This window comes from Labrus bergylta, chromosome 7 (assembly GCF_963930695.1).
Source record: "Labrus bergylta chromosome 7, fLabBer1.1, whole genome shotgun sequence".
Lineage (NCBI taxonomy): Eukaryota > Metazoa > Chordata > Actinopteri > Labriformes > Labridae > Labrus > Labrus bergylta.
Genome location: NC_089201.1, coordinates 23753413 through 23768639, shown reverse-complemented (window position 1 = coordinate 23768639; position 15227 = coordinate 23753413). Strand labels below are relative to the sequence as shown.

At 40.6% G+C, this 15227-nt stretch overlaps 1 protein-coding gene across 1 annotated transcript; it reads left to right on the top strand.

Moving 5' to 3' along the window:
- The first annotated feature begins 48 nt into the window (after nt 1–48).
- Nucleotides 49–15173, top strand: pik3c2g (phosphatidylinositol-4-phosphate 3-kinase catalytic subunit type 2 gamma). The gene is made up of 33 exons (XM_029282246.2): nt 49–181; nt 883–1492; nt 1621–1700; nt 2068–2225; nt 3126–3240; nt 3342–3453; nt 3796–3866; nt 4036–4099; nt 4215–4340; nt 4612–4642; nt 4839–5022; nt 5149–5271; nt 5591–5719; nt 6516–6630; nt 6726–6859; nt 7016–7204; nt 7971–8064; nt 8722–8816; nt 9114–9294; nt 9400–9507; nt 9616–9708; nt 10159–10288; nt 10391–10527; nt 10618–10787; nt 10874–11030; nt 11121–11230; nt 11346–11514; nt 12059–12177; nt 12273–12369; nt 12462–12525; nt 12695–12774; nt 12904–13029; nt 13715–15173. Exons 2-33 carry the CDS (start codon nt 1037–1039, stop codon nt 13865–13867), a joined length of 4170 nt encoding a protein of 1389 aa, XP_029138079.2. The 5' UTR covers nt 49–181; nt 883–1036; the 3' UTR covers nt 13868–15173.
- Nucleotides 15174–15227: the final 54 nt, after the last annotated feature.

The window sequence follows — 15227 nt, the reverse complement described above, 5'->3', positions numbered from 1 at the left end:
TGTGAATAATGTAATGCCGTCTTAATCCAGCAGAGGGAGCAGGGATGTGTGCAGCAGGAGAAGGGGGAGAGGGCAGTGTCAACACAAGGAAACACAGCTCTCCAAATGTTTTACTGGTCTAACTGGCTGAGCATGGCTTCAGTCAAGTATTTAACTTGTCTTCAGGACGGGACCTCTCGGGGTAAGTCACCACCAAAAAAGGCTTACACTTTTTTAACTGTAGAATTGAGTTGAGTATTTGGAGGTAATCTCAACCTGCTTGAGTGAATATAAAATCTCTGTTTACTGAATCATTCCGTCTCTGTTACTGTTCAGAAGTTTTACTTTCAGTTACTCTGGTTTAACTTATGTTGAATAAAATCTGAATGGTATGATGTCATTAATGATTAAAGACCTCTGTCATGTTTTAAACTACATTTTGCCACAGACATTGTGGCGCGCGCTGGTAGATTTTCTGTGAAGATTTGAAAGCTTGTTAATTATTAAACCAACGTAAACCTCCAGCTTGACTTGAATCCTGCCATAAAGTAGATTACTTTTCCTCACTGGAATAAAACTCTTCAGCTAATGTAATGGCTCCCTATTTCTGCTTTTCATGATTTTGGGGCCATGATACCAAATACTTTAGAGTAGCTCTTTATTATCTTTTTTCTGTGCTCAAACTATTTGAAAAATACAACGACAAAGAATAAAGCACACATACTAGGGACTAAAACCCTGAGACCTTGTAAACACAAACAACCCAATATTGAGAATTAAGACAGTTGGGTATGTTATACACATAATTACAAACAGACAGTCTTTTAAAAAGGGACAAAAGCAAGCATCAAAGCAACTCTGTAATTTACTTAGTTCAGTAATATTTTTCATTTATGTTTAAAGAATCAGAAATGAGGAGTGACTGTGAGGAGAAGAAGAACAGCTGCTCTCAATGACTGGACCTCTGTGGTTCTGCCCTCTGCCATGCTATGAAGTGAGGACCTGCTGAGAAAGTGGAACAGAGCCGCCCAGGAGGAGAACGACTTCCTGTAATGTGATGGATCCTTCTCAAAATGGAAATGGGACAATCCAGAAACAAGATGCAATGGACATTGACCTCCCTTTGCCCCTCACTGAGGATCCATCTGTGAATCATGTTTACGAGTACATTGATAAGGAGTACATGGAGGTTTCTCCTGAAGATGTTGAAACGCGTTTGCATGAACGCAGCCCGGCTGAATCCCAACCCAAACTCACAGGGCATCTCTCAGGAGATAGAGGAGGAGGACCAGGGAATACAGACCAAAACAGTAAAAACAAGCCTCCGCCAGTCCCGAGTCGCCCACCTTTACTCAGAACCAGACTTCCAAGTGCGTGTTTGACAGAAAGGCAAGTCACGGCTCCCCCTCCTGTACCCCACAGGTCACGGCTACCCCTCAGCAACAAGCAGTTTTCCTTTGACTTTGCCGAGCCGGTTCACAAACTGAACCGTTCAAGGACAGAAGTTGACCATGTGAGTACCTGTTGTAGCTTCTCCCTTAGCAGAAACGAACAGCCTTTAGGATTAATGACCCAAATTTAAACTGGCAAAATCAGACTTAGGCCTGAAGTAATATTTAATTGAATGTCTTGTTTCGTCAGGACCCATGGGCCATCAACCTCATAGACACTCCAGAGGGCAGCACCAAGAGTCTGGCATCTTTTTGCTCTGCAACTTCAAAGTAAGAGGGTTCATGAAAATAAGTTTGTTCATATTTACAGTTTTGGATATTTAAATATAATCTATTAACATCTAGGTAAGAGAATTATGAAATACTGTTTAAGAATGAATGTGTTTAGTTTGTTTTAGAATATCTGCCAGCCTACACGGTACATCTAAAAATAACAATAAAAGAAATGAAACATTGCACTGCTTTTTCCCCCACTGGTTTAGCTTTGCATGTCTTGATGCTCTACATCTCCTTATGCATTACACAAGTTTTTATTATAGGAAACTGACATACGTGATGTTTGAATGCTGAAATGAATCATGTTGTTTATGTTGCAAACTTTATTTATTCGATATCTGTCATCACCTTTACTTGGCAGGCTAATGTCACGGTACAAGCACACAGACAGTGTTCATAATCCAGGTGTTGTATGGGCTCGAGTGTTACACATCAACCCGGCCCTGCTGCAGCAGGTGGAGGTGAATGTCAGTGTGGCCAGAGACTGGGACCATCACCAGCTCCCTTTCCCTACCTCAGGTAAGACTAACCACCAATGTACATCAGTTATTCAAAATGCTTACATTAGTTATCATTTTTAGACTTATGTGGAAATGAAATGCAGGAGGTGTGTCTCGTTTTTTTGCTTCTGAATGTATAATAATATTCATGATAATTACAACTGGAGTCAAGTCTACGCTGTATTTTACAATGTTCTACCTTCATCATTGAAGTAGCAGAGAGGAACTGAGATTCTAAGGATGGACGGATGTTTGGGTGGATGGATGGACTGATGGATGGATGGACGTATGGGTTGACCGGTGGATGGATGTACGGATGGGTGGATGAATGTATGGGTTGACCGGTGGATGGATGTGTGGATGGATGGGTGGATGGATGGATGGACGGATGGTAGGATGGACAAATGGATGGACGGATGAGTGGACTGGTGGATGGATGGTAAGATGGATGGACAGATGGGTGGACGGATGGATGGATGGACAGATGGATGGGTGGATGGATGGATGGACAGATGGATGGATGGATAGACAGATGGATGGATGGATGTACGGATGGATGGACAGATGGATGGACGAATGGATGGATGGGTGATGTGCAATATTACACAAGGTAGTTATAGGTACTTTATACATATGTAGATATCAAGTATTAGTTATTTTGTAAAATATCTTTTATTGTAATCAAATAGAATGTTATAGATTAGTTAAGGCAAACATATAAATGAACATTCACACATTCAAGTATTGAGACCTTTAAGTACAAGAGGCAGGAGTAACAGTGCAGAACACCTTACGGAAGGTAATAAATAACACAATAATCAAAGATTTATATCTTGATTTATATCCATTCTTATTGTTCAGTCACTTCAGTCAATGTTGACACAAGTGTGTGGACTCTGAACTTTAATCTTTTATCCAGTGAACAGAACAGTGACGAGCCTGATTGAAGAAATCTTCCAGTTGTTGGACATCACTCCCAGCTCCAGTGGGCATTATGTTTTAAAACTGTGCGACTCTGAGGAGTATCTCCAGAAGTAAGGCACAAATCCCATCATGAATTCTGACTGGATTACTTTTAATTCAAACATGCCTTCTTCTTTTTTTTTCACATTACATTTTCTCACTTGTCTTTTAGTGAAGAACTGCTGGGTATGCATGAGATCATTCAGACGTCCTACATGCTTAAGCTAGAAGTCCCCGTCCGGCTGCTCCATTTGAACAACCTCAAACACTGTTTGCCCAGGGATGTAAGTCAGTTCACACTCCTTCTCTGTTTCCCACCTACAGAGGAGATCATTAACTAAGAAAGACGTGGCCACTCTTGTGTCATTAAATGCTTCTTTCATAAACACCTGTTCCTGGTTCCTGGCCAGTTTGTTGTCATCGGGGCTATTGTAGCTGTAAAAGCCTCTGCCCTGACGTCTCGACTTTGTTCTGTTTACACATCACGTCATGGCTGCCGACATTAAACAGCAAAAACTGAAATAGAAAAAGGTGAACATGTTGTAATCTGGGATTTAGAAATAAATAAAAAAAACACAAATCCTCAACAAAGAAATCAGTATTTCAATCTGTCTGTGTTCTCTAAGGAGGAGGATGACAGAACGCCTTGTCACCTGCACCCGCTCCTACGTCCTGTCTGTGTGCACAACACCTGCAAGTAAGATGACAAGCAAGCCCGGCATCAGCTCTGTGTTAAGGTTTTTAAAACAACAACTTTAACTGGATCATGTGTCAACCGTCGACTGTTTGTAGAAAACACTGGGAAGCTTTGCCTTGAGGTCTCCTACCATGTTGCCATGTGTGTTTAACCTTTTGTCCTGTCTCAGGTTGAGCCTGCAGGAGTTTCTTAAGAGCTACAACCAAGAGGTGACAGAGCTGATGAGGAGCAAGGTGGGTAAACACAACGTAGACAGATCCATTTAACTGCAATGCTTAGTATTTGTTCCAGCTTGTAATGATGTTTAATTTGTATATTTTGTCCTTCTTGTCCCTTGTGAATGTGTAGTCTGGGATGAACACCAATGTGCTTGTTAGCTGGGTTCGCACGATCAGCAATCTTGTGTGTGGACTTTCGTGTCCAGAGTTGGAGGATTCGATCGGTGCGCTCAACAGAATCAATCCCATACCTCTGGTACATTTCACAGACACACGAGTGAAACTATTCATGCTAGTAAAAGGCTTCTTTCATTACGAGCACATTGTGAGATTCGGTCACCTTTTTGAATCTCCTTCTTTTGTCTTTTTAATACTTTTGTATAGTATGCTGTTTAGTTGACATGTTTAGTAACTTGCTGAGGTCTTTTGACACTTCAGTGCACACTAAAATGTACACTGGGAAGAGCAAACCCCTCTGCATGCCACAGATAAACACCACGCTGCTTTGTTTTGTTATCCTTTTGCAGAGTCATGATGAGATGACTGAGTGTGAAACTGGTGAGTAGCAGCTGTTGTATCATAATTCTGAAATGTAATAACATTATGGTGTGCGTTTGGAGTATGTATGTGTGCAAAGGTACAAGTCTTAACTATTTAACTGCTTTTGAATGCTGAATCCTTACATTTAAAAGGTAAGCATTTGTTATACTAGTATTTCTATTGTCTTGATATGAGTTTTATTTCTGTTTTCCAGTCATGATCATGCTCCACCAGTCGCTGCAAAAAGTCCTTCAGATCTTCTTTGACAACTTCCAGTCAGACTTCAGATGTTTGAGGGTAACCGGCAACCCACAATCCAGCGACGTTGAGTACAACAATGAAATCTTCCAATTCAATGTCGCTACTCTCTACCAACTTCAGCTCGTTTGGATCAACAAGTAATGGTTCACACACATTCTGATGAGTGTGTCACCTCTTGAAATATTCACACGGAAACAAATGTTAACCACATACTGTATGAGAACGCAGGCTTTCACTTTCTCTTTCCACTCCCTCATTTGCAGTTACGAGTGCTTCTCTGTTTCCTGTGAGTTGACGTACGGAGAGACAAACGTCTGTGACATCGGCATCTCAGAAAATATCAGCACGGCCTTGTCATGCAGAAACAAGATCAATTGTAACCGCATGTAAGGGTGGAATCTAATTACAGTCTTCCAAGTGTTAATGTTGTTTTATCACATTCAACTTTCTTTTACTTTTGATTTCAAGAATGAATATAAAGGATAAAGAAGAGAAAGTGGATTATAAAGAAACTTCACTCCCAACGATTTTGTCCATGATTTTAAATAGCCACCAGATCCAGGCTCTATTTTTTTTGTGGCCTAATGTCCCATTATAAGTGTATATAGGACAAAATAAATGTATTCATTAGTGGATGTTATAAAATTTTGTGAGCAATAGTAACAACCGTGTTTTTGAATGTTTCTGTATGTTTTTCGGTTTCAGGATGGTGTTTCCTGTTCCTGTCAATAAGCTGCCGTATGAGTGCATGTTGACATTTCAATTGAAGGGCTCCAAGAGAGGCAAGAGCCCAGAGCTTTTAGGCTGGGCTGTACTACCTCTGTACAGAGATAGGTAGGTGTTCCTAGTTGTTTAAAACTCCCGAGACAGTTCTTATTGACATCTTTGAGCTCTGCATGGCAGATTACAGTAGGTTGAGGTTACGTTTCTGATGGCAGTACGCAGTGTGTCAACAGTGTTGTTACATGCAAATAAAATGAATTTGCCGTAACCACAAAGTTCCATTTGTAGGCTCGACGGAGTGTCTTTCTAACTACTTTTTTAAAGTAATGCATCACTTCTCTATTTATACTTTTGACATGACCATTTATTCCTTTGATGGCTACAGACCTTCCTGTTCGCATCAATACATTTACAACACATTACGAGGCAGTGTGACAGATTTTAGCCTGAGAGAGAAAACGTTTTCTCTCTTCTTCTGTGTCTGCATTTGTTTCCCTTCATTGAAATGATAGTCTTTTGTTAAGTAGAACACAGCTCCTTTCATGTCATGAAAGCTTGAAAACAACTACTCAGTCACTGACAGCTTACATGTGTACGGAAGCCCAAAGCAGACATTCATCTACGTTTTATTTACTCCACTTTCCTTTGATGATGAGGAACTTTTTTCCAGTTGTTTTCTATCGATCTCTACTTACCTGTGTCGTAATCTCAAGATAACAACGCTGGTTTCTCTCTGACAACAAGTTAATTTCAGTTGTTTTAAGGGAATCTCAATATTTCTCGTGATCTTGGGATAACAAAGCTGGTTTTCTCGTGATAACAGGATACGTTTCTGTTGATCTAGAAAACAAAACAGAGCTCAATAGCATGATATGTAACTTACAGTATTTGAACTATGTGTGTGAAGGACTCTGCTGATGGGAACCGTCCTGCTCAGTATGTCCTTACTGGCTGAACTGACGTCTCCTCCGTCTCCTGCCTTATCAGACAGCCACAGACAACCAGCTGGGGTCATACTGCAGGTCTGTAACACGAGACATTTCTGCCCCCTGTTGATCAAAACGTAAAAAAACACCACTTTACCTTCACGACCATTCATCCTCCTGTTGTTCCCCAGCTCGAGTTCCAGGATCATATAGAGTGGAAATATCAGAGGCCTATTGCTCTCCCTGGTTCAGTCATTTTTAGTCAGCCCTGTGAGGACTTGCATAAGAAAATGTTGGATGTCTCTAAGAAGCATTGTCTCTGCTTGTAAGTGGAAGTGCTTGTCTCTTTACATGTACGGGTGAAGGGGTTTCATATTTTTAGACTTGCAGAAATGTTTTTTTTTTTTTTTTTAATTTTGGGAGATTTTTGTCCTCTTGTTATTTTGTTTCTAAACGTATCTCTCTCTCTCTTCTTCTCCAGTCTAACACAAAATGAGAAGTCTTTCCTCTGGACAAAGCGTTACTGTAGTGACAAAGCCAGCACTTTCCTCCACCTGCTGCTGGGTGGAGCTCCACGATGGCAACCTGAAGACTTGACAGAAATCTACACTATTGTAGAAAACTGGCCCATCCATCAACCTGAAGAGGCTCTGTTCCTGCTCACTGACAGGTTGGTGAAACTTCAAGTCACAAACAGAAAGATGGAACTTGTCATTATGCCATGCAACAAACAGAGAATATTCAACAGTATTTCTGTCAGGCATTTGCATCTTGTAAGAAGATGATGCAAAAGTGTAAGACGTTTTTTCAACCTGTCATGCCTGAAGTTCTGTACGCAGCTATAGATTTTTATTTTTGTTTTTATTGCCTTTAAATTATTCATCACTGTTTTTCGTCTGCTTTCAGACCTCGAGGTAATGTAATATGAGAATTTTACCCACTGTGCAACTCCTCAGAGTCTATTTTATCTCATTTGACATGTATATAAATATGTTAAAGACTGATATGAAAAAGACACGATTAGCATTGAAGAACACTGAAGACTTTAACAGGTAGAGCTTAGCTTTAGTTGTCGGTCAATGACCTTCCTACTGTCTGTGAATGTCCTTCACTCACAGGCTGTGGTTCCAACGCTTGAAGGAAATACTTGGAAGATCTTAGAAATAAACATCAGTTTAAAAAAAAAAAAAAAAAAAAAGAGTTTCAGTGTCTTAGACTTTATATCTTTTCACAGCCCCGTTTCTGTCCAACAGACAATTCCCACCAAAGAACATTACATACACAAATCACAGTGTCTTTTCAGGCTTTTCCCAAGGCGAGCACCTCATTGCTCTTTACCTCCGTCCTGAGGGAAGTGGGGTGAAGTGGGTGTTCAGTGGATGTGTGATGTCCTGTTCTATTATAATTTTTTAAATATCTTCATATATCTTTTGTAGTTTTCATGATCAGACTGTGAGGAGAGCTGCAGTTCAGTTCTTTGAACAGATACCAGACGTAGAGCTGGAAGTCTTTCTGCCCCAGCTGGTCCAGGTAAGCAGACGAACACACATTATGAACTGTATGACAGTCTGAGTGACAAAATACAGACACATTGTTTTTATCATACATATTATATCTGCTTTCAGAGGTAATAACTTCTGACCATAAACATTACTAAATTGGTTTAAAGAGAAGCTGAACAAATTGTTCTGTATTACTAATGTAATAAATAACTGTCATAAAATATTAGATCATTCTAATTCCTCGGTTTCTTGTCAGAGCCTCTCGACTAATTGCCACAACAATTTGACTTTAAGGATGATTTTGCACACTCAAGTGTGATTTCCCTCTCTTAGGTAGCAGAAGTGTGCAACATTAGCAAACATTAGTGAAGAAATGAAGTTGAATAATATCTACAAACAACAACTAAACAACCACAACAGGGATTCACACACAAACATTTGAAGAAAAACGAAGATCAACATTAGCAGGGCATTTGATTCATAAAGGGATCAGTTATACAACAAACTTTATTTAAATCAAGCTGAAATAACAGTGTACGTTTGGTTTTGTCTTGTGTATGATGTGTCGAGGGTAACATTCAGAGGGATTTTCTGAAATAATTGCTCGGTACCGCCGAGCCAATAGATTTTTAAATATAAGAATAAGAGGCATGCTGTTTGCTTGAACAGTCATCGTGTCCTGCAGGCTCTGAAGAGTGAGTGGGAGTTGGATGGACCTCTGGTGATGATGCTGCTGGAGAGATCATTGAAGAGCATACGAATCGCCCAGCAACTCTACTGGTGAGCAACAGAGTCACACATCAAGCTTAGGAAATGTATTTCTTTGGATCACTACATATTTATTATTGTTTAATTCACTTCGATGACATTTCTGTCATGTTTGGGGAAGTTATGCTGTTAAAAAAATGATTCGTTGTTGATTTTTTTTTATCCTAAGTGATGTTGAAGAAGGAACATTTATGGTGATTCTGCAGCATGCATTGATATTTTATTTCAAATATTATTTGCAATTTGATGTTACATCTGTGGTATGCAGAGTACTTTTATCAGCCAATAATATTTACACAATGCTGACAGGCTGCTGCAGGACGCCCACAATGACCCGTACTACCAAAGCTGGTTCAGTAAGGTTCAGGCCGCCCTGCAGCACTGCTGTGGTCGAGCACTGAGGCAGGAGCTGGAGCATGAAACCCGCCTGGTGTCTGTCCTCATACAAGTGGCTGAGAGTGTTCGCACTGCTGAAAAGGCTCGACGTAAGGTCAGCAAATAATCCTCAAATCTACTATTCATGTACCTACTCAATGGCTCATAATCATCCATTATCCAATGAAATGATCTTTCATTTGATGCATTTCCTCGTCAGAATGTTTTGATGAAAGAAAAATTGAAGATCAATGACTTCTTCAAAGATGGGACCGGCTGCTGTCTTCCTCTTGATCCTGCAGTTCATATAAAGGCCTTGGATGTGGATGTAAGGAAAAATACACATCACATTTCACCTTTTGGTCATTACTATGATTTAATATGCGCATACTTTTATACCAGTTAAGAGTGTTTCCTCCTCTTCTGTTTACAACAGGCCTGTAAGTTTTACAACTCAAACGCTGCTCCTCTGGGGATCTCATTCATCTGCTCCGACCCTCTGGCCAAGAACGTCAGTGTCATCTGCAAGGTTGGAAATTGATGGATTCACACATAAACATTGTTTAAAAAAAAGAAAATTAAGCTTCTGTAATTTTTCCTCCTGAGGTGAAATGTGACACTGTCCTAGTAGTGTTCGAGTGCCACTTTGTTGCCTGACATTTTTAAGCAAAAGATAATGACAATAAAACTGTTGATGAAGATCTGAATACCAACATATTGTGACACACATAAAGAGAGTTTAGACCATAAAAAAGAGCACCTTTTATAAAACAGACAGATTCATCACTAATTTAAGAGATGAAAATATGTGTTATTATTTTACTCTTGCATTATATGATATTAAATGGAATTAGTCAATAGCCCAGATTTCTTAGGATGTAGCACTCTACTGTCAGCCAGCTGCGTTGATATTGTAAGTCAATTATCAACTTGTTTTTAGGAACACAGTTTTCAGCCCTCTGTCAAATGTGTTGTTCAGACAGGAGATAACCTGCAGCAGGACATGCTGGTGCTTCAGATCGTCCGTGTGATGGACAGGATTTGGCTCCAGGAGGGGCTGGACATGCAAATGATCTCCTACAGGTGTCTTTCTACAGGCAGATTTCAGGGTCAGTTTTTGTATTTGAATGCATGTTAACATATCCCTGGTCTTTTTTATCTCTGTGGCTGTGAGTTCATGTTTTTCCACATTTATTCTATGCGTGTGTTAGGATTGGTGGAAGTGGTTCCAGAGGCGGTGACCCTGGGATCGATTCATCAGGAGTTTGGTCTGGGAGGCACCCTTCGAGAAGACTCCCTGGAGAGATGGTTCCACATGTGGAACAGAACTGAGGAGGACTATGAGAAGGTTGAGACCACAGTCAAATATTTGATAGCCATTAAGCTTGTCTGTGCTGTATCTGCTGGTGTGACACTCATCTGCTGTGTGTGTGTACAGGCTGTGATGAACTTCATCAACTCCTGTGCAGGGTGGTGCGTGGCCACCTTCATCCTGGGGATCTGCGACCGCCACAATGACAACATCATGTTGAAACACAGTGGGCATATGTTTCATATCGACTTCGGCAAGATCATGGGCAATGCGCAAAAGTTCGGGAGTTTTAAAAGGTAGACTGACTAACAGGAAAGCAGCATTTTGAAATTGCAAAGAGCAAGATTCAGATCATCAAAATGTACACTTTTTGCAATAATAGGGATCGATCGCCGTTCATCTTTACGTCTGAGATGCAGCACTTCATCACGGGTGGGGGTCAGAAGCCTCAACGCCTGCATCGCTTTGTGGAGGTCTGCTGTGAAGCATACAATATAATCAGAAGGCGCTCTGCACTGATACTGAGCCTGTTGGAGCTGGTAGGATATTCATTGAATAACGACACAGCTTATATTTAAAAGATGATATTACATAAAACACTTCACATTTATGGTGTCTTTGGTTTGCAGATGCTGCGTGCTGGAATGCCAGAACTGAAGGACTCTAATGACCTGCAGTACGTCCAGAACAATCTCAGACCTCATAACACAGACCTGGAGGCTACGTCCTACTTTACAAAGTAAAGCAACGCAGAAATGCACAGAATCTCTCTTCAAAATATACTGCTTTATTTCTGCGGCAGCATTTATTTATTTTTCACAGTATCAGTTTTTTTTTTTTACTTCTTGATGTAGGAAGATCAAGGAAAGCATTGGCTGTGTTGCAGTGAAATTTAACTTCCTGACACATGCCATTGCTCAGGGGAAGAAACCAGAATCAGTAACCAGGGACGGCAACCCCGCTCCCAGCACCAACATCCAGGAAGCAGTCATACAGGGATACACCATCAGGTCAAAGGATGTGGTAAGGATGCATGTTACTCTTTGTGCATTTTGTTTTTAGATAGAAAGTTAGAGTTGTCAGTGTTTGTTTGACGCAGCAGCTGGAGTTCAGAGTCTTGCCTAAGGACACATCGACGTGTGATTGTTGGAGCTGGGGATTGAACCCTACGCCTTTCCGGTAGGGACACGACCGACTCTGTAACTTAACTGCAGCTGCCCAGACAAACATTAGTGAAGCGACACTGATGTCTTTGTTTGTTTCAGCGTCACTGACGTTTGTTGGTATTTCACTGCTCGCTGATTATAGTCTCCTGTCAAGTTCAACAGTTGTAGGCAGTGATGGAGCGTCTTTGTCAGTCAAAAGAAGCACAGAGATTTCCCCAGTCACTCAGAATCAGCCTGTAGCAGATGAAGTGACACTGACAACTATCATTCATTCAGGTGTTTTCATAAAGCTTGTACAAATAAAGGATTTCCCAGGAGATCAGTGGAGGCTATATGAAACTGTGTGGATGAACCTGTTTTATTCACCTTCCTACCTAATACCATTTTGTGTTTAATTTCAGATTTATGACCTGAGAGTAACCATCCACGATGGTTTTATACACAGTGAAAAGACATATGGGCAGTTTGAGCTGATCCACAAACGGCTGCAGAAATACTTCATTGAATCAATGCTGCCTCAGTGAGTGAAGAAAGAAGTGTACACTTCTGTCCTGTTGATGTTTTATTTTAAAGCACTCCTTTTTCTGCATGTCTTAACTCATCCTTCCTTTATAGGTTTCCTGGCTGGTACAAGATGTCATTCACCCCCTCCAGGAGGATGTCTCTGCTGAATAAATATCTCCAACAGCTTTTTGAGGGACCCTGCAAGGGGGTACGTTCCTTTGTTTCTGGTTAGTTTCTTTCTTTAGTCTTATGTCAAATCTGTCTCTGACTTGCAAACCGGCATCGCTCTGTCACCTGCAGAATGAGTATGTGTGCAGCTTATTCCTGGACGGACCAAACATTGTGCAAGAAAGTGTGGTGACAGGTAATGTTCTGCTCCTTTAAAAAAAGAAAAACATTATATTCAAGTCATTATTTATAATGCAATGAACTATGCCATGTTGTGCCTTGGGAACATCCTTATCATAGTCCATATACAATTCAAAATGTGTTATCCTTTGATTTATTTGAACTCATATGTTAATGTTTTTTAGGAGCCCTTCCTCAGATCCAGCTCCTCATTTCTTACTCAGACTGTAAGCTCTCAGTTTTGGTGAAACACCTGAAAAACATTGTGAGTTTCCTTCACTTTTAGCATCGCACCGTTAGTCATATTTGACAAGAGGCTATTGTTCATGCTAAATTTGTTCTCTCTTTAAAACCACTTTATGGCGTGCATTCATGAGTTGACCGTCCCTTCCAGAAACTTGCAAACGGCTCTAACCCTGACGCCTACGTGGTCACATACCTGAGACCGGACCCTCAGCAGCGCTCCAAGAAGAAGACGAAGGTGGTCCGCAATAATGACAACCCCACCTTCAATGAGCTGGTACAACGTCCATATTTTCTATCCTCCATCAATGAACAACACAATCAAAACATCCTTTTTGGATTAGCTTAGTAGGATATTTAAAGAAGCATATACACTGAGTTCCAAACTTGAGTAAATGATATTCAAAAATACAAAAATCAGTGTATGATACCTTTATGTAAATAAAATCAATATTTAAGGATACGTGGAGTAGATATCATCACTAGTTCTATGATTGGGATAAGGTGAAACCTCTGGAAGAGAAATAGGTCTCTACAAGTAACACCTTCATATTCTACAATGGCCTTAAATAACTTGAGCATTTATTTATATCTATCTATTTTTATATGTATATGCTATTCTCTAAATCTTTTCTCGTTCCTGTTGCTGGAAGCTTCAACATTTACTTTGACTATGTGTGAAGTTTGTTTTTAATGTCTGCTTGTGCTGCTCTCCCCGATGTGTGAGCTTGATGTGATCTTTCAGTGTTGAACACATTGTGACCAGTAGCTTGCAATTTATCTAACAGCCTCTTACTGGAAAAGTAAAGCCTTTAAAGAACCCAATGGAAGGAAATAACAAATCGAAAGTTCCTGATCCACAGTTTCAACAGAAATTCAGAAGAAAAAGCCAAACTTTACCAAAATGAATATCTTAACCAGATGTTTTCACTGCAGAGCTGTCTCTTGTCTGTCCTTCACAGCTGGAGTACAGTAATGTCCCCATGCTGTATGGGATGGTGCTGGAGGTGACTGTGAAGAGCAAGAAGAATTTTGTGGCTGCCACCAACATTAGACTGGAGCAGGAGGTGCTTGATAAGGAGAAGTGGTTTATCCTCGGGAACTGTGCAATATGACCTTGTTGGAGAGGTGCAAGGAATGCCTCCATCCAGCAGGGGGAGCCGCCACACTAAGGAAATACCAGTCAAAGGGTATTTATCAGATGATACTGAACCTCATGAGGCTTTTGCATGACGTTTCAGGTCTGAGAAAAAGACTCAGAGAAGACTGTTTTAACTGATGTGCCTACTTTTAAATATTGATAAAATGAAGGACATTTGAAATTAGTCACATTTCCACGTTACAGTGGATGAAGGAAACACTATTACTTCTATTAGCATATTTGCACTTTCATTTGTACTTAAATGTGTTTTTGAAACTATAGATGTGACAGATTTAAGAGGAGGTGATGCTTCGCTCCTACTACCTGAATATCTGCCCATACTAAGTGTGTTCATCCCTTCGGGCTGTGTCCACTGGACGCCCTTGACCAGTACAATTGAAGGTTGGAGACAGGAGAAGGGTGAGAAAAGAGTGGGGGAGAGGGTTGAGGAGTGAGGAGAGTGTATGAACAGGATGACATCTCTCTCTCTCTCTCTCTCTCTCTCTCTATGGCCTGAGGGGCTGAGTTAACACTCTGCCGCTCGCCTCATCATTTGTCTTATCAATCAGTAGCCTTCAAGCACAGGTATGCACATGCATGCCAAAACAGGCAGAGGCAGACACTCTACGCTGCCTACACAAAAAACAAACTGAAAAACTCCTCCACACACCAAACACACACACACACACACACCTACGACACACAAAGTCTTTCTAGGGCTACAGCAGGTCTTCATGTTATCTTAATGCCACCCTCCTCCTGACAGGCCTGCTGACCCGTGGTCTCCTCCGCCTCATTCCCAGGATTTAGTGCGGATAGAAATAGAAGGCCCTGCACTGGATTTGGTTCAATTATGTATACCTCTGTGGACGCTATTTACATTTTGCCCTGCTGAGGCTCTCACAGGGAGGCACTCTTTCATAGTAGTACTCATGGACTTTTTTTGTATCCTGGCATCATCTGTCATTTTCAGGCCAAGTAAAAGGATTCAATCTATTGTTTAGATATAGATGATACATCCTAAATCTCTATTATGTCTTGTGTTTGGATATTATCAACTCTCTCACAATAATCCCACCTGAATCAATTATTCATTATATTATAAGAGACTTCTATCTCACTCAAGGATTTTCTCAATATCTTTAGTGATGCATGCAGAGACTTGGTCTTCATTAAATCATCTTTTAAATTCAGCTGGAACCGTCTTCTCTTCTGCAGAAAAGCAGTGGAAAGAGACATGCATTTCCTGACAATAAAATTGGTATTTATATCTATGAAAATGGTGTTTTTATTTATTTATATATATTGTTTTGTTGTTGTTACTGAATCATCCA